At 37.9% G+C, this 24,381-nt stretch overlaps 1 protein-coding gene across 1 annotated transcript; it reads right to left on the bottom strand.

Moving 5' to 3' along the window:
• Positions 1-22,423: 22,423 nt before the first annotated feature.
• On the bottom strand, positions 22,424-23,400 carry LOC147884702 (putative chromo domain-containing protein LHP1). Its single transcript, XM_087397688.1, has 3 exons — positions 23,107-23,400; positions 22,872-22,932; positions 22,424-22,642 (listed from the first exon to the last, which is right to left on the bottom strand). Exons 1-3 carry the CDS (start codon positions 23,379-23,381, stop codon positions 22,589-22,591), a joined length of 390 nt encoding a protein of 129 aa, XP_087253814.1. The 5' UTR covers positions 23,382-23,400; the 3' UTR covers positions 22,424-22,588.
• Positions 23,401-24,381: the final 981 nt, after the last annotated feature.

Genomic DNA, 24,381 nt, shown 5'->3' with positions numbered 1-24,381 from the left:
ATACATATGACAAAGAGAGCACAGTTATAAACCAAAGAGAAGAAGTTATATTCGTTTTATAAAGAAATGTATACCTTGCATGATTTCTTTTTGCACTTGTTGGAAAAGCGGCACTGCTTACATACAAGCTCGTACTCTTGTGTCCCTTCATTCCATCCTCTTTTTAAAACCTCTGAGAAACATGATGTTGGATATGTGGTATACACTTTGTTGCATTTGGGGTTTCCACAAACCATTGGCAGCTCATATTCAGCATTCGGATTCCAAAAGTCTTGCACCTCACGACATTTTGATCCGTCCCAAAATTCACATATACTATTTGGTTGTGCATTTATTTCCTCTCCCAACCACCTTTCCTTTCTACACCACATATTTAGTAAATCATGACAATTTGTTTTACTCTTGACTAGGAGCTCTAGTTGCTTACCGATAGGCAAGTAGTCAAATGCTAGCAAATCCTTCCTTGGCTTATTACATTTTTTACACTTCTCACAACATGTAGAACAATCACGTTTAAAGATTCTCTTCCTTGCATTCTCGTGACAAGAACATAGTATTGCATTTCCAGCATCATACACATCCTCTTCACTAGGTTGAAGAAGCTCAATATCATGTCGATTATCATCTGGACTGATACATAGTCTGTAGCGTTGAGATTGAATCATACCAAGTCCATTGAACATAGAGTTTAGTTGCTCCCAACAAGCAGGAACTCTTATTCCATCAAGGGTGCCATCCCATGATTTTGGTAGTTGTACCAAGAGTTTACTCAAGCTTGGTTTCTTGCATTTTCCACTTCTACCTACTCTTCTTCCACCCATGTCTCCAAACAAGAGCTCAAGCATTTTATCTTGGGCCTTGATTGGTATTTGATGCTCATCCCATAAAGCTTGGAACTCAATTATCTTCTCTAGTATTTGATTGCATAGCGAGGGTCCTTGCAATTCATCAACACTAGCAAAGGCTATAGGGGGGTCAATCGGCTCATCATTGAGGTCATGCAATTCATTTTCATTAGTCTCATCATGAAGATCTTGTGATACATTTTCATTTGTATCACCTTGTTCGAGGAACCCCAAGTGCGTACCCAAGCCTTCGTATCTATGCCTCAATTGTTGGTGTAAAACATAAGTTGACGGAGCCACATGTCGTCCACCCTGACAATATGCGAGACAACTACAAAAAACCCTTCTTCGTTCCATCACCCTAGAAGACGTATTCATCTCCCTTGCTTGTTCTACATGAGATGGCATCCGCTCTTCACTCTCAATTTGAACTTCTCTTTGCTGAATCGGATGCACATTTCTAGATAAGTCATGGTTGCAATGCTCATAGTAGGTGCTTCTACTAATAAGCTGCCACCCTTGAGGGGTATGGGCACACCTATAGTTGCAAGTACACCTTCTCAAATTGCTTGAGGAACTTGCCATCTGAAACTCAATCAAAGGATGTAACACCATTAGAGGATGAAACACCATGACATATAAAGTGCATGACATTGAAGAATAGAGCATGGATATGTAAGCATTGAAGCATAGAGTAGAAGTGCATGAGCCATGCAAGCATCTATAACCTATTAACAATCGACAACTCTTGCTTATGTGGCACAAGGTATATGATGGAGCTAACTTAGATAGAGTAGAGACCAAGATATATAACTTAGCTAACATACATAGGACTAACATACGGATGAAACACCATTAGAGGAAGAAACACAGCTAACACATAGATAATGTGTTTAGACATGATACAATATGTAAGACATAATACAAGCATAAAGAAAATCCTAAACCCCACTTGCATTTGACCTACATAGCAAAAACTTATAGATAAGTAACATAGCATGGCATAATATAACACAAGTATATAAGCGTAATATAAGAACACAATTATAACATAATCATAGCATAATGCGAAGAACTTAAGAATAGTACATCATAGCATAATATAAGAACCAACTCATACTCCCTAATTTGTTTCTTTCTTCAAGAAGGTAACAAAAAAATACAAGATCTATACATATTTATTTTAGAGATAATCAAGAAACAAATTAAATCTTTACAAGATAATCAAGAAATAAATTAAATCTACATTGCAACGCAAGTAAGGAGATAAAGCATTTGTCCAACCTGGAGGATTAGTAGATCAAACGAGATAGAGTGGTCCTCGTAGCGCAACCACTAATCAATAGAATGAGAATATACCCTGCAATACAAGCACAAAAGAATTGCTTGGCTTCTGCCTTCTGCTTCCATGACCTTCAAGACTGAATCAAACGTTTTGGAGCTACCGCTTGATTGGCATGAAGGTGACAAAGTTCTAAACATAGAACCTACCTACAACAACGAACAGTTTTGGAAGCATATAGGCGATTCAATAGGCTATACGTTCAAACATCTGGAGATGCCAATGCAAAGGTTCACGTACCTCTCCGGTGATGGAAGCATATGCAGTAGCGATGTGAGAAGCATCCGACAACGTGCTTCCCCCTTTTCACCTCATGTAGCAGGCACACGGATCGATGACGAGCGCGCCTAGGCTCCGCAGCTAGCAATTTCAGCGTCGGAACTATATCAGCGTCGAACGTCTCTCTTCAAATCAGAAGCCTTCAGAATAAACACAGAAAGAAACAACGAGAACATCGCGAAAGCTGCATCGAGAGGCCTTTGGCTAGGAAGTACGCGACGGAGGGGAATGTTCATGGGAGAAGAAGCTTGGAGAGCAGGTGGAACACGCATCGCTACTGGAGGGGAGAGGTCCGTCAAGGGGACCATTGCAGCTTTGGAGAGCCTCTTGGGTTGAGAGGTCGCTACTAAGCGATCGTGGGCTCACACACAGGAGGAGGTGTGCTCCGAGGGTGTCTCTACTATGGGAGAGCGGGGAGCTTTGGGATAATGGGACCTTGGAGAGGAGAAGGAGTCTTGAGGCTTGGGTGGACATGTGGTGACAGTCAGTAGGGAGCCTCTGGAATTGAAGGAGCAATTCCCTGCCTACGAGCTTGAAAAGCTTCGCAACAAGTGCCTACGCGATCGAACTACAAAGGAAACCTCCATGATGCTTCAGATTTTTGCAGGAAAGGAAGCGTGGAGGGGCGATTTGCGAGGATTTTCAAAGAGGGGAAGGAAGGAGGATACCTTGGTGCGTGGCGAGCTGCTTACGGGGAGCCTTTCCTCCTGTAGATTTACGATGTAGATTTACAATCAGGGAGCAAGGGGAAGGTATACGTAGGGAGGATCGAGTGATGAGTAGGAAGTTGCAGGGGAGTCGAGCAAAGACCAAAGACATGCAGCTAGTCGAGGACACGATGAGAGAGCCGTTTAGGGCGGGAGTTTTGCCGCCACCCAATTTTGTTACTTCGAGTTTAAACTTCGAGATAACCATTTCCTTTCATGACTAACCGACAACCCAAGACCATTTGCTCGGAGCGCGTCCGATATATATTATTTTGTTCTGCATATTTCTGTCATCTCATTGATTTTTTGGACGTCCCGATAAGTACCAAAATTGTTAATGCATAGTTGCTTTCTTTCTTTTATATCTGTGTCTCCCATGCATGCTCTAACAAATTGACTCGCTTATAAGTAGCTCACGTGAAATGGGTTTCGAGCGAACGCGAGCAGACTCGTGCCCAATTATATTGTTTTGTTATACTCAAACTATGTTTTTCCTTTAAAAATGGATACTCCTTTATTTGCTCCAACCCTTTTCTTAAAACCTTCGGTGGTAGCTAGCTAAAATATTCATGCTTACATGCAAAATGGTTCCTACTATGGCCCAAATGGACAAATAACATGGTAGCTATGGCATGGGTGGCTTCCAAATCTCTCTTACATCCAAAATGATGATGGATTTACCCCTTGCATCTTCATGTGGCCAATAGTACTAGGAATGGTATCAAAACATATAACTAATTGCACAACATGCTACATGTCAATGCAATTAGTTATATGAACTTCCCGACCAGACATACAATGTCTGATGAACTTCATACTTGTCAAGATCATCGAAAACACTTGCCTTAAGACCCTTGTCAAGTTTGGTACAAATCGGATGTGACCTTCCCGACCAGACATACAATGTCTGATGAACTTCATACTTGTTCGACAAGTTCACATACCAATGTCCTTGGCCGATCCAATGTATACCAATGCTTAGTATGGAGTGAAAAGGTATGGAAAAGGTTGGGGATATTCTAAACCATGTGTCTAAAAGAGCCCAAATGTGTGTTTTAGATCCCAAAAGAATGACGTAATCAATTGGGCACCGGCCTCTATCACATCATTCAAGGCATTGTTTGCATGCTACATTCTAATATTTGAAATAATGTGTTGAAGCAAGTGGATAATTATGGTGTGAGCATCCGATCACAAATCATCTTGACTAGGAAGTTGGTCTCATGAGGGTTTTAATTTTCGAGAATCTCTCTCTCTCAAGAAGATGTAAATGTTCGAGAACCTCTATCATAAGAAAATGGATTTCCCCTTGCATCTTCATGTGCCATTTAGTAATATGGATGGCGTCAAAACATATGTGATGGTATTTCCTGTGGGACATCTATATTTTAGATGGTGTGTGCATTACCTTCAAAACATATGGATGGCAGAGGGGATTGACTAATTGCAAGAGGGGCATTTCTTCGTCACTCTGTCACTTTGATTGTAGAAGGTATCTCTATTTGAAGTAAGAACTAGAAACACTTTTCATGCTAGAACTAAGCCCTACACCACACTGAGCTTCCTTCAATGAGAGAGGAAGAGTCCTATAGAATTAACAACTGAGCATCCGATCATAGATCATCTTGAATAGGGAGTTGGTCTCATGAAGGTGTAAATGTTTGAGAACCTCTATCATAAGAAAATGGATTGCCCCTTACATCTTCATGTTCCCTTTCATGACTAACTTCGAGATAACCATTTCCTTTCATGACTAACCGACAACCCAAGACCATTTGCATCCTTTCTAGTTGCTTGCATGGATTATCCATCAACCTTATCTCCACCCCTCTTGACCCCCGCCCCTCCTCTCGCTCTCTCCCTCTCATAAAGGTGTAAATGTTTGAGATCTCTAGCTATGGCATGGGTGGCTTCCAAATCTCTCTTACATCCAAAATGATGATGGATTTACCCCTTGCATCTTCATGTGGCCAATAGTACTAGGAATGGTATCAAAACATATAACTAATTGCACAACATGCTACATGTCAATGCAATTAGTTATATGAACTTCTCGACCAGACATACAATGTCTGATGAACTTCATACTTGTCAAGATCATCGAAAACACTTGCCTTAAGACCCTTGTCAAGTTTGGTACAAATCGGATGTGACCTTCCCGACCAGACATACAATGTCTGATGAACTTCATACTTGTCAAGATCATCGAAAACACTTGCCTTAAGACCCTTGTCAAGTTTCGTACAAATCGGATAAAGTCACATATGAATGTCCTTGACTTACGTATATTTTTCCTTCTTGTGCATACCATGCACATGGAGTCAAGTTTTGTACCCATCGGACAAGTTCACATATCAATGTCATAGGCCAATCCGTATTTTTCCTCCACGTATGTACTATGTGCATGAAATTTGGGACATTTGACCTTACTGACTAGACATACGATTTTGGATGAACTTCATACTTGAAAATATCAAGGAAACCGATTGCCTTAAGACCCCTATCATTTTTGGTACCCATCGGACAAGTTCACATACCAATATCCTTGGCCGATCCATATTTTTCCTACACGTACGTACCATGCACATAGAAATTTGGGCATTTGACCTTACCGATCGGACATACACTATCAGATGAACTTCATACTTTGCAAGATCATCGAAACCACTTGCCTTAAGACCCCTGTCAATTTTGGTACCCATTGGAAAAGTTCACATACCAATGTCCTTGGCCCATCCGTAATTTTCCTTCACATATGTACCATGCAAATGGAAAATGGACATTTGACCTTCTCCACCAAACATACAGTGTCGGATGCACTTCATACTTGGAAGGATCATGCAAACTACTTGCCTAAAGTCCCTTGTTAATTTTTGTACCAATCGGATAAGGTCACATACGAATGTCCTTGCTCAACGCATACTTTTCCTTCACGTGCGTACCATGCACATGGAAATTTGGGCATTTGACCTTACCGACAAAACATACGGTGTCGGATGCACTTCATACTTGACCATATTATGGAAACCACTTGCCTTAAGATGCCCGTCAAGTTTGGCACCCATCGGACAAGTTCACATATCAATGTTGTAGGCCGATCCGTATTTTTCCTTCACGTACATACTATGCACATGGAATTTGGGGCATTTGACATTCCCGACTAGACATGTACGATGTCGGATGAACTTCATACTTGGCAAGATCATGGAAACCACTTGCCTTAAGACCCCAGTCATGTTTGGTACCCATTCGACAAGTTCACATACCAATGTCCTTGGCTGATCCACATTTTTCCTTCACGTACATACGATGCACATGGAAATTTGGGCATTTGACCTTCTCAACCGGACATACGGCATTGGATGCACTTCATACTTATCAAGATCATGGAAACCACTTAACTTAAGACCCTTGTCAAGTTTGGTACAAATCAGCCAGACAAGTTCACATATCAATACCCTAGGCCGATCCATATTTTTCCTTCAGGTATGTACCATGCACATGGAATTTGGGGCATTTGACCTTCCCAATCGGACATACGATGTATACTATGAACATGGAATTTGGGGCATTTGACCTTCCCGACTAGACATAGGGTGCCGGATGAACTTCATACTTGGAAAGATCATGGAAACCACTTGCCTTAAGACCCCTGTCATTTTTGGTACCCATCAAATAAGTTCACATACCAATGTCTTAGGCCGATCCGTATTTTTCCTTCACGTACGTACCATGCACATGGAAATTTGGGCATTTGACCTTCCTAACCAGACATACAATTTTGGATGAACTTCATACTTGTCAAGATCATGGACACCACTTGCCTTAAGACCCTTGTCAAGTTTGGTACCAATCGCACAAGTTCACATATCAATGTCGTAGGCCAATTCGTATTTCTCCTTCACGTGCATACCATGCACATGGAATTTGGGGCATTTGACCTTCTCGACCGGACATACGATGTCGGATGCACTTCATACTTGGTAAGATCATGGAACCCACTTGCCTTAAGACCCTTGTCAATTTTGGTAACCATCGGATAAGGTCACATATCAATGTCCTTGCTTTGATTGGATTCAATTTGATTAAATTGAGTGCATGTAGAGATTTGAATAGAATGAGTGGCTCCTCTTATTTGAAGGCATTCTGTTTTAGACTAATTTTTGTAGTTCCCTTGAATTTACATCAAATTATATACTATGGAATCCAATGTTAATATGATTTGGTTCAATAATGTCTGCATCACCTAATGTGGTTACATATTCTTATGTATAATTTCACTTTTGTTTTGCCATAACAATATACCATATATCGTATCCTAATGCTATTATTTCATTTTAATTATGGTGGCAACTCGTGGCTAATGTGACACCAAGCATGCTAATGATGTGGCATCAATGGGGATGATGATGTCTCATGCTCTAGCCTCATGTGACAGCATGAGGTGGCAGTGATAAGTGAGGTGGCAAGGTGATGTGGCAGCATGAGGTGGTGGTGATGAGTTGGCAATGATGAGGTGGTGGTATGAGGTGGCACTTGAGTGATGATGTGGCACCTAGGGTGTCTCTGATGTGGCTTCATGAGGTGGCAGACGTGGTTGATGTGGCACCATGAGTGGGGGTGAGTGGGAGGTGGCATAGGGTGAGGTGGCAAGTCAAACATGGTCAAGATGGCTCACATGGCATGGTGATGAGGCAAAATTAATGAGTTGTTCAATCCACATGAGCAAGATGCCCACGCCCTAATGGCTACCACCACTAGGCTTGGTGATGCCACAAACCTACCCTTCCAAGCCTAATACCAAGCCTATCTAGCCTTGGTATTTGGCTAGGGTGCCACTTTTTTTCCAAAACATGGGGATTTCACCTAGGGAGGCCATAATTGATGCTTTCCTCACTCAAATTTGACCAAAATTTTGTCTTCTTATTCATCACATGGAGGACTACAAAATATGTGATTTTTGGCATGTTTACTTATGTGCACAAATTACCAAGATTAATTCTTATTTTCTTTACTACTCCTCTAACAAGTAAAAGTAAAAGTAAATCTAACAGCTCACAAAATCTAACCGTTGGATTTGGGATTTGATGCTTGCGCCACATATCCTTATGTGTGTACTAACCCTCTACCAAATTGGATTTGACCAATTTTTTGACAATACTCAAAAAATATAGTGTGCACCAAAATGTGCCTTTTTTAGGTCTTTAAATTTTATAAATAAATAATTATTATTATATAATGCATTCAAATAATTACCAATAAATCAATTTAAGTTTCACACTATGTGAGGAGAATACATATTAAGTTTCACTATCATCTGATGCAGAATGAGTGAGATATTAAGAAATTAATATGATGGTGTTTGTTTGTGACAAAGTGTGACGGCCCCTATGAACCTGCACTGCGCCACAATAAAATTATCATTGTGAATCTCCAATTTTCGATCAGACCATACCATTGTGTGCAAAAAACCATGTGTGATGTATTGACTAAATCCCTAGAGAAGTAGGTTAGATTTCCAAATTTGTGTGCAAAAAGGCCTGTTCCCCCCCCCCGCCCCCCCCCCCCAAAGTTCGGGCACTGAACCAAAAGTGGACACCCTTGGCTTGCAACCACCCTATTAAACACGTTGCTTTACAAAAATGATAGTTTTGACAAATGAAGCAACCATTTTAAAATATTATAGGATGTTCCATTAGCATTGAGGTAATTTCCATGATGCCAATAGCATGTTAAAAACCTCCAAGAATAAACCCAAAATTCCTAGATAGAGAGCTCTTGGACGCTTTTTGAAATTTCTTACATTGAATCCAAAATTTTTAGATTGAGAACAAAGACCATATAGATAATGTGATTCACAATATATTACAAGATTGATATAAAGCAAAAACATGAATTTAGTAGATATGAGTGGAACATTGGCTAATATACATGTGATTTCCAAGATTAAAAATTTTGGACTACATAGCAAAAGCATGTATTTGCTAAAGTCATAAAATTACTATATAGAAAAAAAATAATCTCCTAGATGCAAAAGATTGCAAAAGGACTACTATATAGCAAAAAGAAATTTTCTTAGACCCTCTTCCAAAAGAAAAATTACTATATAGCGAAAAACATAATTTTCTAGGTGCAAAAGTTTGAAACTTGACCACTATATAGCAAAAAGAAGAATTTCCTAGATCTAAAAACTTGGAAGGGGATTGTTATATAGGAAAACTTAGAATTTCCTAGATTCGCAACAATTACTATGTAGAAAAACCATGGATTTTGCTAGTTAGACAAACAAGTTTCTATATAGAAGCCTTATGGTACGTAGGAAAATGAATTAGCTAGTTAGAGAGCCAAATTTTGCTATTTCTAAGTAGCAAATCACGCAAACTTTACTAGTTATAGTGTGCTTTCCTATATAGTAATAGGTTTAGAGTTCCTTGTGCGTCCATCATGAGAGGAGAAGCTCAATGTTTAGTTTCTTGAATCGGAATTGGCTCAGCTCCTTTGTGCAACCTAAATCACTTGATTGATAGGATTGACAACAACAGTTCGCGTTTTATCTCAAGACCACGCATCGTTGGCCTTTTGGGTTTCCAAAAGTTAGATTTGGTTGGCTTCAAGCTGAGCTACAAGCAAGACTGAGGCAAGAGAGAGATCTAAGTGCCCGATTTCCTGAGTGATGGAGAGCTTGTAGATCGCTATCTCGTTGTGAGAGAGAGAGCTTGGATGGAGTAGAGAGTGAAAGGGGAGATATAAACGGAGAGGATGGCGGTGCAACAGGGCATTGTAGACTTCTCTGCATCGAACCTTCTCGAGTTGCGGAAGTCGCTTACTAATCGCTCTGGCATTTAAAAGTTTCACAAACCTTAGGTTAATTTGGCATCGCGCTCAACGTGCACGGTAACTAATTAATTGAATTTCTTTTTTAAAACATCGTGGGCACCTATTTGTGTTCTTTCTTGCTCTCTGCAGTCCACGTAAAGCAATGGCATTCTGTCAACACTCAAGTTGTCTACGATGGGCTAGCCAACAATCAGCCTACTCCCAACAAACTCTTATCGTACCAATACTCATCACGCCTCCGGTCCCTCTAGACTCTTACCCCTTGTGTCTTGCAAATTAATGTCTCTCTTGACATGGTGAATGGCTCTCGTTTTTTAATGCATGGTTTTCCATTAATATATAGTTGTCATTTTTACTTGGCCACCTTAGAAGTAGTCAATGCCTACCTTTGCATGCAATTATTTTCATGTGATTAACTAGTTAACGTTTCAATTATATATTCTTGGCAGGTAGTGTGAATCTCATAGCAAATAAGCAGAGCGACCCGGGCAACCAAAGTCATGCAGCTGACCGTGCACGTAAGTATGATGTTACAAAGTCTATGTTTTTGCGCAACGCATCAAAAATCTGATGCGCTCTTATGTACTACATCTCCAACATTGGAGATGATATTTTACTAAACGGGGAAAAGGCATGTTTCCTTACGATTATCATTTTACGAAGAGAGTTGTGCCGACACTTCGCCATACATTATGTATGGGCTTTTTCCCCCCTCACCCCACCTTTTCAACACTTTTCTGTTCTTCTGCACACACTCCCATTTATATATCTTTAGCATCACCCACCAGGCCATCTGATCCTTAGCAGTTTTGTTTATCTTTGGTAGGGTTGACAAGTTTGATACAAGCTGATTGTTGGACGGAATATATTTTTTGAGAGGTATGCAACACACAATCTTTTACCTATATTATTGCAATAAGAATACGGTGTTCTTATGAAAGAAATGGAGCTTCGCAACTTGAATGTTAATAACTTTTATAGCAACTAATTTTGCACTTTGCATGCATCTATTTCGTGAAACTTTGACGGCAGTTATTCAAAAGATGTTTACCTAGTATAGAATATACAACATTAGTCATATACATTCATACTAAAAATCTGATTTCGAACTTCTATTTCTAGATATAGCTACAAGGAACGAGAACAAACATCGCGTGACACAACATCAACAGGTTCCCTCTCTCAAAATTGCAACAATCGCCTGCAGGAATAATTATAAAACCCTCCACGAGAGGAGATCCATAGCAAAGCAAAATGATTTGATATCTAGAAAGCTCTCTCTAAGGCTCTCCTCTTCATCGTGGCCCATGATCGAACAAGCACTTGGTCAATGGATGTGTGACTGTAGCTCAATATTATCATCGATCGACATTTGTGGAATATGTGACGCTACATCAATACAAGCGAAGCAACAAAAATTTGTGGTCCTAATTCCTGCCAACATTTTGGGCTACGTAGCAACATTGGGCAACGTTATTCTCATTGATGCTTGTGAGGAATTGGGTATCGAAGTAACATGCACACCATGCCACAGTTGCTCGCGAAATGCACATCGATCTACATATGTGATTCAATTGCTACCAGGTTATATACGTCGATTGTTAAAGTTGAATCACCTGCATGTGCAATTGCTGAGCGTTGTAGACATCTTAGTTTCAGTAATGTCCACAACAAATGCAATTGTGAAAGGCATATTCGACCAGAGATCATTGTCGGACAATCTATTGATTTCATGGACAAAACCAACAATAGATGCAACTTTGACAAGCGACGTGGTGGCAATTGAGCTACCAAACATTCTGGGTTGCAACATAATAAATAACCCGATCATACAGAAATACAAAACAATGGTTGAGCGACCATATCTTAAGATAGGCATGTGCATCTTGCCTCCCAAATCTATTGCAAGCATCTTACAAATACACGAAGAGTCACTGCCATTTGAGGTGATGTCAATAGCAAAATCACAGCCATAACTATCATTACTACAGAACATGGCAGAACTGGCAAACCATCGAGCTTTTCAAACCAAGGACACCCACAAGTTCGGATCAATACAACTACGAGCCACATAAATGCTATCAGAGTGGGTGGCATCATTCCAAGTGAACGGGCTTCTTGCAACCAACAATGGTTTCCCGAACATGACAATAGAGTTTGCAATGTTCCCTTTCTGTTTCCATTTGCACATGGTTACTAGAAGGATCCATTCAATTCGCTAACTACATCAAATTGAGGATAGGTACATTGGTCTCAATCTACACAGTATACAAGCCGTACATGCTAATCAAGCAATCATGACTTGCAACTAGCATCAACACGACGTGTTTATAGCACAATATTAATCAATTCAAGAAAAGCAATCGAGATGCTACTGATGAAGATGTGTTACGCTACAACATGCCATCCATGATGACACCATCATGGCATCGAAGACAATTGAAGGACCTAATAGCAATGGCTGACGATTGGGGTCTTCCTGACTTCTTCTTAACATTTAATGCAGATTCATGAGTTTAAGATACACGATGGCAAGAGATCAACACTATAGAGAGCATCATGAAAAAGTACAACACACAGTTCTCTTGGAAAGACTATCCGGTTGAATGCGTGACTTTGTTTCATACATGATTCATGCACAAATACATACTACCATCAAAAGGTCTTCTGGGCCGAATCAACCACCTCATTGTTCGATACAAAATACAAAACATGGGATCCCTCCATGCGCATGTCATACTATGGCTTCATGAAGATGATTGTGCATGGATAACAAATGAAATTGTTGCATACGTTCCCAGACTAGATGATGCATAGCCTCAAACTACAACACTGTGCAATCTAGTATTATTGAAACAACTGTGTATTTGCTAAAGAAGCTATTATTCAGGGCCGACACATCACTCATGTAACTATGGATTTCCTTTTCAGGTACAACTAACCCTTGAATCGGTCCTAGATCCCCATACACAAAGATGGCTTTACTTTCCTCCTGCGTTTGAGCATCGAAACATCATTCCTTACCATCTAGTACTATTGCTCCTATGGGGAGCCCACATGAACATACGACGCATGACGAACTATGTGATATCACACTACCTTCTCAAATACGCAATGAAGGTAGAGCCAATGGGAAAATTAAACATTCGGCCAGAGGATGCATCACCATTGGGGTTGCAAAATCTTGACACATTGAAATTGAAACTCATATTTGGAGGCTACCTTCTCCCTAGGTCTTCACTATGTTCGCAATCGCCAGTTCTCATGTGACTTGCTAGATAGTTTGTTCCACTTTCAGGTTACGTTTGGTTGTGGTGTCATTCAGAGCGCTCTGTTGCTTTCCATTCTGTTGATCATGACCCCTAGTTGCCATGTGTGCTCCTTTTGGTGTTACTGAGAAGGCAAAACAAGTAGTAGATAAGCCATTGTGCTAGTTTGCTCTCCACGTGTGAGCGGCACATTTTTTCCTACAACCTCTCTTTATGTGTATTAAGCTTGCTCTTCGGTTGGATTTCCTTACCTAGTAGTAACAAGTGGAATATTAAGATGGTGGGCCTGTCGGGCATTACCATCTAATGTAGCTGCTCGGCCTCGTCTATTCTTTCACATGGGTTAGGTGTGACTTTGGCTATAATTACTACTAGCCATAAGTACTTTTGTAATAAGTTGTTGGCTTACAGTTGGCCAGTTCCAAGTTCTAACGTTCATCTAGGGAGATTATGAATGCATGTTACTTGCATGGTGCTTTCGTAGGCTTCATGCATCGCTTTGGCAATAGTCTACTCTCCTCAAGGCTATGTGACCAAGATACCTTTTCCCGTGAGCATCATACTTACTGTGTAACTAATGTATACTCAAGGTGGTTTCTAGCTGGTTGTATTTGGTTGGGATCCTTACCTTTGACTCGACTAAGTTCTACTCATGGGCGCTAATTGTTTGTGACCTCAATTATATCTTTGTTGACCTACTCTTTGGTTTGTGAGTGTTTTTGTGTCGGGTACATCTTTGTATATATCTCTATATTTTTTGCTTTAGTTAATACGTATGTATTACATTCATTCATACATACATACATACATACATGCATGCATGCATGCATACATACATACATACATGGATGCATACATGTATGCACGTATGTATGCATCCATGTATGTATGTATGTATGTATGTATGTATATGTATGCATGTATGTATGCATGCATGTATGTATGTATGTATGTATGTATTTGTATATGTGTGTGTGTGTGTGTGTGTGTATTTACGTATATATATTTAAAGTTGTATATATACATTTCTATATTTCTTTGTATATGCATACCTTGGTTGTTTTTTGTGTAGGCATTAGTTCTTTATATACATACTTATATAATATTTGTAGTGTATTATCATGTATGTAGGTAAATATATTTGTCATGACAAACTTATTATGTTCCTTTATTTTGTCGGTTAACTTTGTACAATATATATTTATATTTATTTAACTTTTTCTTGTTTTTACAATAGTTCACTTGCCATCAATATTTTAAGTGTAATTACTAATTTATGTACTTTCACTTAGTTAATTTCCTTTGTATCCTACCATTCTTTTTGCCTTGGCTCGGTGAGTCATATGTCTGGGGCATTTAACTTTTTCTTTAATTTTTTTCTCTCCTTTGATTTGGAGTTTTATCTTTTATATAGCCCTTTAGGGATTCCCCCACATTTCTCATGGATTCCTTCACATTTATAACTCACGACTATTGTTCAAGTTTCTCTATAATTATGTTCTTTTATATGTTAATTCTCTCTTTGACTCAATCATCAATCTAGTATGTTGGCTCAATCAACAATCTAGGTTATATATATATATATATATATATATAATTTATTTATTTATTTTTATTTATCTTTATCTTTATCTTTGTATATTCTATATTGATTTATATATGCATACCTTGGTTGTTTATTGTGTAGGGATTAGTTCTTTATATATGTGCAGTGTATTATCATGTATGTAGGTATATATATTAGTCACAAAAAAGTTATTATGTTCCTTTATTGTGTTGGTTAAGTTTGTGCAATATATATATATATATGTATATATATATATATATATATATATATATATACATACATATACATATACATATACATATACATATACATATACATACATACATACATACACACACACACATACATACATACATACATACATACATACATACATACATACATATATATATATATATATATATATATATACATACATACATACATATATATATATATATACGTACACACATACACACATATATCTATATACATACACACATACACACATATACATACATACATACATACATACATACATACATACATACATACATACATATATATATATATATATATATATATATGTATATGTATATATATAACTTTTTCTTGCTTTTACAATACTTCACTTGCTTTTGCCTTGGCTTAGTGAGCCATATGTTTGGGGCATTTAACATTTTCGTTAATATTTTTCTCTCCTTTGATTTGGAGTTTGATCTTTTATATATCCCTTTAGTGACTCCCCCACATTTCTCATGGATTCCTTCACATCAATAACTCCCGACTATTGTTCAGGTTTCTCTATAATTATGTTCTTTTATATGTTAATTCTCTTTGACTCAATCATCAATCTAGTATGTATGCTCAATCAACAATCTACGTTATAGATTTTATCATTTATTTTTATTAAAAGTAATACTTTCTGCAACTTGTGTTGGTTTCCCTTATTCTAACACTTGGGGTTTTACTCAAAAGGTTTTTGCATTTTAAGCAGCTTTTCTCTCTTATCCATTTAACCCTTCGAAGCATTAAGTTAAGGTTTTCCCTTGGAATCTTGATGGATGTCGTTGTCCAAAGTAAAGCAATAACATGTCGGGGGGAACATGAGACTATGACGAACTGACAACTAGTTTCAACTGGATGGTGGCAGGTAAGTTGACTTGACTTTGGTTCTTGGACTATTGGAATGATTCATCACTTGGAAATCTTGTATACTGTTGGTTTATGATGGAGGTTTAGTTTAGTCCACGTGTGATGTTTTGCTAAAAAATGTTGCCTGTGTAAGTACTATTGCAGTGGATTCTATGTTTTTGGATAATCTATTTCTATTTCATTCCTCCAAGTATAATTTACTCATAACCTCATAAATATTCATTAGTATAGCTGGTATATGTAATCCAAATGATGGAATTAATTATATGGTTCAACTTTGATTGGAGTATTAAATTTTAACACACACACACATATGCACACACGTGCCCACACACACACACATGCATGCGCATGCACACATGCTCTCTCTCTCTCTCTCTCTCTCTCTCTCTCTCTCTCTCTCTCTCTCTCTCTCTCTCTCTCTCTATCTCACACACATGCACATGCACACGCACGCGCGCGTGCACACACACAGAAAATAATTAAAATCACCCATTCCCCTTGAAACAACTCTCCCTCTTCTCCCACACTCTCTTCACGATCTCTCAATTCTCTCGCACTTTTATCTCACCTCTTATTCCTTTTTCAAAATAACATTTATCAACTCAAAATTCCTTCTAAAACTTTTGATCCCTTATCTCCCTACTCTTACTCTTTTCCAAACCGAAATTTTCTTCTAAACCCTAAGCCTCTACTTTCAAGGTACTCTTTCCAATCTAAGCCCCATAGGTTAAACTTCTAAGCCCAAATTGCCCTCTAGATAGTGAAGTTCTTCCATCTTTCCCTTTTTGAACTCTACCTTAATGCTCTTCTAGACCCTGGAAACCTTAGCTTCATGGAGACAAATTCCTATGGACCAAGCTTGATCCTAACCTCTTGCACCCTTATAATCTTTTCTCTTCTTCTCAACAAAATACAACCCAAGGCCCCATGCTAATGTAAATACATCAGCTAACCAAGAACAAAATACTACCTCTAGGTGGCTAAGACCTTGGTATCTCAAGAGAATAATTGACAAATACACCCACATTATTGGTGATGTAGGGTTGGCATGGATTTTGGTAAGGGATTGTCCATGCTTTTTGCTCATGAAAGTTCTTTGAGAACACATTTTCACATAGCACCAAATGGATGTAGGTTGTGGAGGGTCTTTTAGTAATGGTTTCCCATTCTTCTTTCTCATGTTTATCCTTAGCAATGCATTGCCAAATAGCCTCATACCGTATATCATGGAAATTTAGGGTGGGGAGGATATTTTGGTAGGTAGCTTCTTTTGCTCCTTGCTCATATTTGTTCTTTGATCATACACTACATTGCCCACAAGGTTTGAAAGGGCTTTTTGATATGGGGATTTCCCCAAATGAGTCATGGGGTTAGATGAAGTAGAATGGCATTATAGTTCTAATTTATTTGAATAGGTGAATATATATGTAAGGTTCATTAGTAGTATCTCTTGTTGTCTGTTAAAAATGCTAGTGTACAAATCTAGCTAATAAATCACCAAATAGTTTTGTCTAATTTTCAATGGTCCTAGCTTTCTATAGGTCTAATTATCTAAGTCTTTTTGCATCCATAATGCTCACTTCTTTTAAATTCTTCTTATACCAAAGAGCATATGAAATTTAATTTTGAGTCCCTCTAGCAATAGTTTTAACCTTTATGTTCTCATATACTTCTTAATATTTGTTCCACAAACTCAAAATATTCCAATGTTGAGCTAATCTCTTTGACTTTCCTAAGAATGCAAATCCTTGTTAGTTTTCTCTATGACAATCCATTTCAATGTTTTCTAGCTCTGCTTTTAGATTCATTAATTGACAGTGATTTCCCCTCAAGAACTTTCACCAAGGTTTTTAAAGATGTCCTTTGAAAAAGTCAAATTCATTGCCGGTGTAATGATTATCTGTTTTAGACATGCTATGAAAATTTCAAAGAATTGTACTTATTATAAGTTTTCTATATAACCTTCTCAGTTGGTAGATTTGTATTTCTAAGAGAAGGTTGGACTCGAATTCTTGCCATCTTGACTTTGCATTTTCAAATGTGGTACTTAAAGTTATGTCTCCAAAATGCTCATATTAACCATTAATTCCATTCTAATGAATGGATAATGTATGAATAATTAATTATGATTGATTTTGATTTATCCTCTTTTAAATGTTGTGTAAAAAAAGCTTCAATTTAGACCAATTATAGCCACAAAATGCTAAACATAGCCTTCAACTAGACCTTTATGCTTGGAATGAATAAAGGTTTTCAAAATTATCAAAGATATTCCGAAGTCTTTAAATGGTCATAAATTTCCTTCAATTGCTAGCATACAAAAGAGATGGCATAAATTGCTAGTGAAGATGGCATACAAAAGAGATCTTTGATCTCTCTTTAAGATGCTTGTATTTTAAAGAGTCCAATTAAAAATTGGATTTAGATGAAAAAATCATATGGATCTTTACTTAGTTTTATTAAGAATAGCGTAAATTGCAGCATCAAGAGAGGAATACAAAGGGTTCATGGGACAAACCCTAACACTAAGTGCAAGGATATGTTCTCATTTTCTTTCATTTCAATATGTATAGTTATTTTGTGTGTACACTCCTCTCTCTCTCTCTCTCTCTCTCTCTCTCTCTCTCTCTCTCTCTCTCTCTCTCTCCCTCATATTCTTCAACATGGTATTAGAGCCCAGATTCCTAAGACATAAGGTATTGTGAGTTTCAATGCATTTGTGAGAGCTTGAAGATTCTTTGTGTCCAAGAGAACCAATTTTTTGTGAGCTTTGAGTAGTCCATGAATGTCTTTGGGCTATTGTGAGAGTCTCAAGAGAGGAATTATGTTCTTTTAGATTGTTAGAGAAATATTCAACAAGAACAATCTTTCATGAGAGAGAAAGAGAGTGAAAAGACTTAAATTTTACAACTACAGTAACCAAGAAAGATTTCTACAACTCTAGTGTAGATTTATGAAGTTAATGTATCATTGGAAGTGACAATAAGACTCTACTCCTATGCAAGTTAACCTACTTTAGGAAAAAATAGATCATTTGTGCAAGTTCCAGTTTGTAGCAAGAAAATTCACTCTACAAGCATTTTCATGCAACCCACAAGACATAATATAAGTTTAACTAGCTTTTTGAGCAGTCCACAAACCATTCTACAAGCTACAATATATCTAGAATAGTCCTCAAATATCTTTGTGGTACAGAAGATTATAGACTCAGATATGATAGATCCATAAATTTAGGGTTATAGATGCAGATTGGGGTAAGTGGTGTGGATTTTAGAAGGCATCCTATTGATTTCTCCTTCAATCTTAGCTTACAATAACATTGTCAAGGCAAAGCAAGCAGCAGATAACAATATATTTATCATCTACTGAAGTAGAATAAAAAGGATCTACCAATGTACAATAGAGAGGATCTACCAAAGCAAGAAGCAGCCAACAATATCTTTATCATACCTGCACTACATGTTTTGAGAAAATTTGCACATCCTTCGTATCTAGAATACGTCACTTTCGGAGGGTGTGGGTTGTAGATTGTTGTGTTGATATTTCAAGCTCATCAATAGCCTATTGGGATGGAGGTATCTTGCTCCATGTGATCCAGTAGGAGGGATTGGGAAGGGCTCGGAAAGGGTGTGGGAAGATGGAGTAATGGCAGGGGGAAATGCCAATGATGCTTCAGTAGAATAGAGAAGATCTACCAATGTAGCATATGAAGCAGTTTGGTTTAGAGGATTACTGTCAGAATTTATCAAGTGAACCTACAATACTCTACTTTGACAACATGAGCAATATTTAGTTGGAAAAGGTCCTAGCGTAATGCGTTTCATGCTAAAGAAAAGCATATTGAAGTGCTCTATCATGTAATCCGTGAGAAAGTTCTCAATGATGAGATTTATCTTTTCCATGTTCTCACACAAGGATAAATTATAGATATCTTCACCAAGCAACTATCTCTCAACAGATTTAGCTACTTCTAACATGAGCTTGTATTCTCTAGAACTAGCTACTTAAGAGGGGCAAGTGATGACTAAGTTGTACAAAGATGTGCATACTTTTTTCATTGCACTTTTTGCCCATAGTGACTTTGTTGATGATAATGCAACCTTTTACGTTCAAATATCTATCATGCCATGTCTTTTGCCAAGGATCAAATGGTCTCTATAGATTCAATGTCACGTGGGGTGTGCAAAAAATTATCATAATATATTGTTGAAGGATGGCTCATGAACTCATGGGATTATGAAAATATGGGAGGCTTAGACATCCTATATTTTGAAATTTTTTGAATGAAATTGGAAATATGAAGGAAACACCTATATTGAGTATATGTGGTACATGACAAGCAATCAAAGACTACAACTCATGTAAAGAACTAGTTTTAAAGGTTGCAAAGTTGGGCAACCAAAAACTACAATGTAATGCAAGCCAAAGATTGACATTTCTTATTATACTTATTTCCATTTTGGACACATCTATGAGTCAAATTTTACCTCTTGCATGCGTCACAGATTATATAAGAAGTGTATGAAGTCGATGTGAATTTCAAGGTGAATTATGGAATCTTGAATTAGATATATGAATAAGAGCTAAATCATTTTTTATGGATCACTAAAGTCCTCACATGATGGCATGTTTTGTAATGCTTTGAACTATGGTCTTATAGCTTTATTAGTTCTCCTTTTTTGGGGCAAATTTGTCTTCATACTTTTGTATCTTCAAATGTAATGACTAATATAGAAATTAAAAAGAATCCAATTAAGTATAGTATAATATGCCATATATGACACCACTCATGTGGGCATATGGCTCTACCACATCATTAAGAAATGTTGTAGCTTAGAATGCATTATTCTTTGGTTGTCTCATATTAAGCTCATATCCTCACATATGAGTAATAGTGCTTTCCACATTACTTTGCAAGAACGAGAGCAATAGCTTACAATTTTTTAAAATTTTTTAAAACATGATGGTTGTCTGAGTTGAAGACATCTTTGAAGTTTGTAAGAGCTTAAACGTGACTTCTTTATGTCATAAAATTAGAATTGTGTGCTTTTCAACCTACTAATGGCACTCAAAATGAAGATAACACTAAATGGGATTCTTTCAATATGGTTCATGGAGTAGAATTCAAATTCTAGGCTTAAGAAGAGGCTGTAAAGAGGTTTTCCTAATTTTTAGCATACAACTACTTAGAGACTACCTTAAGTTAACCAATTATTTTTTCACAAAGAGAAGTTTGGAATGTTATTAAGTAGATGAGGAAGCATTCTTCATTATACAATGCATTAAAACTATGCAACATTGTCACTTCAACTCATTAGAAAAAATGAGAGCTCATTTGGGACCCTAAAATGAGAGCTCATTTGGGACCCTGAGAGAAATTGCCATATTTCTCTTTTTTTTTTTGCTTCAAAAATAGATAATATAAAAAAAAACTGAGACGTAAATGTTCTAGGAAGACGTGCATTCAATGAGGATACTTGGGCAACTTGTCACATTGCATTTTGTTGTACACTTTTTTTTCTGAGCCTGCGGTTGTCCGATTTCAGCATTTTCAAAGCCGTTTTGAGGGTTTTGGCCCGCTTAAGACGCGCCGGTGAGGTCAAAAACGCCAAATTATGCACCCTATGTCAGATATAATAAAGTAGCTCAGATATCCTAATTAAATGCAAACTTGACGGTCTTTCTTTTTCTCCTTTTTTTGAGATTTTCCAACATTATGTTGGCCCTTGTTTGATTAGCGGAGGGCTTACCCTCTCTATTAAAATTTTGGATAAAAGTTGGAGTGGCCAATGGTCCTCTTACATTACAATAAGTTTTTGAAATTTTGGTAGACCTAGCATTTCTATATGAATGTTGTGATGGTTGCATGTCAAAAGTTACATAAGTTCAAGTGCAACATATGTTTAATATACTTGTCAAATGTAGAGGTGAACCGAAACTAAGGAATATAATAATGATGTAGGTTGATCACGAATAAGGAATAAAGAAAATAATGCATTATCTAGAAACTAAACATTAGGGAAAATCAAAGCTCATATTTTGCATATTCTTGTCTCCCATGGTTATAGTGTCATTACACCATCATTGATACTCTTAGAGGCAGGTGGATTTCAGAACGTGTTCGCTTCTATGAAGAAACTAAGGATACTCATCAAGCAAATAAGGAGGATGTGCATGCACCACCGAGCAATTGGACAATTTGGTAGATCGTCAACTAACTATAGCAAATCGTGGGGGCCAAGTTTGGAGGGGATGCACGAGGGAAGAGGCTTACAACCTGAGTAAGGAGCAAAAAGCAATAACATTAGGAGAGGAGGTAAAGCTCGAGAAAATAAACTACTTTGGGCATCTAATCTGCTTTTTTGCTTTATTTATTTTAAGGATTGCACACCACTTGGAGCTATGTCATCTGATTTCTTGCTTTGACATTGTGTAAATCGAGAGCATTCAATCATCTTATTAGTTAGCAATGGCAGTTGTGTTTAATGCATCATAGTGTCAGATGAGATACCGAACAATGCATTAGTCTCGAGAGTTATGCAGCTATGCAGGTCACAATGCTCTTTCTGCCTCTTCTACTGTTTTTCAGGCTTAGCGAGTTCAATTCAGCTGCTTATAGGAACACCATCATGGATGCTCTGCTCATAAAAATTCAGAAGCTGGGAAAAAACAGAGACATCAGCAAAGCATATGCATGACAAGTGTTCTGCCAGGTCTCCTAGAAGTTTTTTACCTGAAAATGATCCCCTTTAAAAAAGAAAACCAGTTACATCAGCAAAATGAGAACCTTCAAAGACACTAAAACTTGGCATCTGCCTAAAAACTCTACCCTTAGAAGGGTGAAAAACCCAAATTATGTCATTTACTAAGCAAAAAACTGAAACTCACAAGGTGTGGATAGTTCAAGCGCATGAATTTGTTGTCGACGAGCACCTCCTTGTCATCAGACCTAGGATTCGCAATGATAAATAAAAATGTTTTATACAGGATTCACAAAATTAAACATCACCTTCTGCCTGAAACAAATGGCAAATGCAACCAATCCTGAACTCTAGTTGTTTACAAAAGTCATTAGCAGCATTCTGGTAGGAATCAAATATAGCCAGGTGAATTTCATATGTACCTCAAAGCCCTAAAAAGGACGACGACTTCTTGTTCTCCTTCAATAATAAGGTTGTTAAAACTTATAGCCTTCATTATTTCTTTGATAAAAAGTGGATTTGATGGAGACTCCATTGCTGCCTCTTGAAAATCTGATACATACAAAGAATGCTTATTTTGTTTAGTTTCTTGTGCAGCAGCTCTCACGACTGCTGCTGGCTTGATTATCTGATTTTCAGGCACATTATCCACATTAATACAATCATTACATTTAGATTGATTGACGACTTCTGCCATCCACACAAGATAGAGCCCCTCCCTTACATATTCCAACATCAGTGTTTGTCTTGCCCTTCTTAGTTTTCTTCACGGGAGGCTGCATTTCTTCCCTGTAACCATCAGGTTGCCTTCCCCACTTCCCATTCTGCTGTTCTTGGTCAAAGCTCTGCTGGACATGTCTTATCAACCCACATTTTCTCCTCTTTGCTCCTGTGAAGTGGTCTGGTGCCTGTCCTTTGAGTATACAATCAACTACTAGCCCATGGCTGTTCGTTTGCAAGTTTGAAGGACAAATCGTCTCCTCATGAAGTCTTAATGATGTTTTTTTTACATCCATCACTAAAGTCCCCATTTCAGACGAATCTCTCGCTGGTGAGATTCTCATGCTGTGACCTTCAGTTACTCTGTCTTGCTTTGATTGTTCTTTCATACTTCCAGCCAATGATGTTGAGACAGGCAACAGAGACTGCTCCTTATCTTGCCATTCCCTTGACTCTGTGAGACTATCCGCCAATTCTGAAATGCATGGTATCTTCAACTCAGAAGGTGAATTACTACAAGCAGCAAAAATAGAATTAGTTGGTGCCAGTGCATCATCTTTTCCTAAACATTTTTCAGTATCCAGCGGGTCACACATCAGAGACTGTTCTTGGGCATTGTGCAAAGAACTGCAGCTCCGTTTTACTGGTAAGCTATGCCTCCTGCGTTTGCAGGTCTGCCACCTAACAACAAGAGAGAATAAGGAGGTATCAGCTGATGTTTTCTTTATTGAAATCCAGATAAGCTACTTTGGAGCATTACCAATTCTCAAAGTCTGCAAGCATGTACGAACAGTCCTTAACATGCTCATAGGGTTCCCAAGTATTCTTGGATTCAGGCCAACCCAACCTGAAACAGGAACCTTAATCAAGGAACCATAGAAAGATAGATAATATTCAAAACTGTTTATGAAAAAACGAAAAAAGGATATGTACTGTTGGGAAGTTCACCATTTGATCAGATACTGCACCTCCCCCTG

This window comes from Dipteris shenzhenensis, chromosome 26 (assembly GCF_047967505.1).
Source record: "Dipteris shenzhenensis isolate YYH24624 ecotype China chromosome 26, Dip_SZ_1.0, whole genome shotgun sequence".
Classification (NCBI taxonomy): Eukaryota; Viridiplantae; Streptophyta; class Polypodiopsida; order Gleicheniales; family Dipteridaceae; genus Dipteris; species Dipteris shenzhenensis.
Note: the sequence above shows the minus strand (reverse complement) of the source record. Positions and strands in the feature narration are given on the sequence as shown.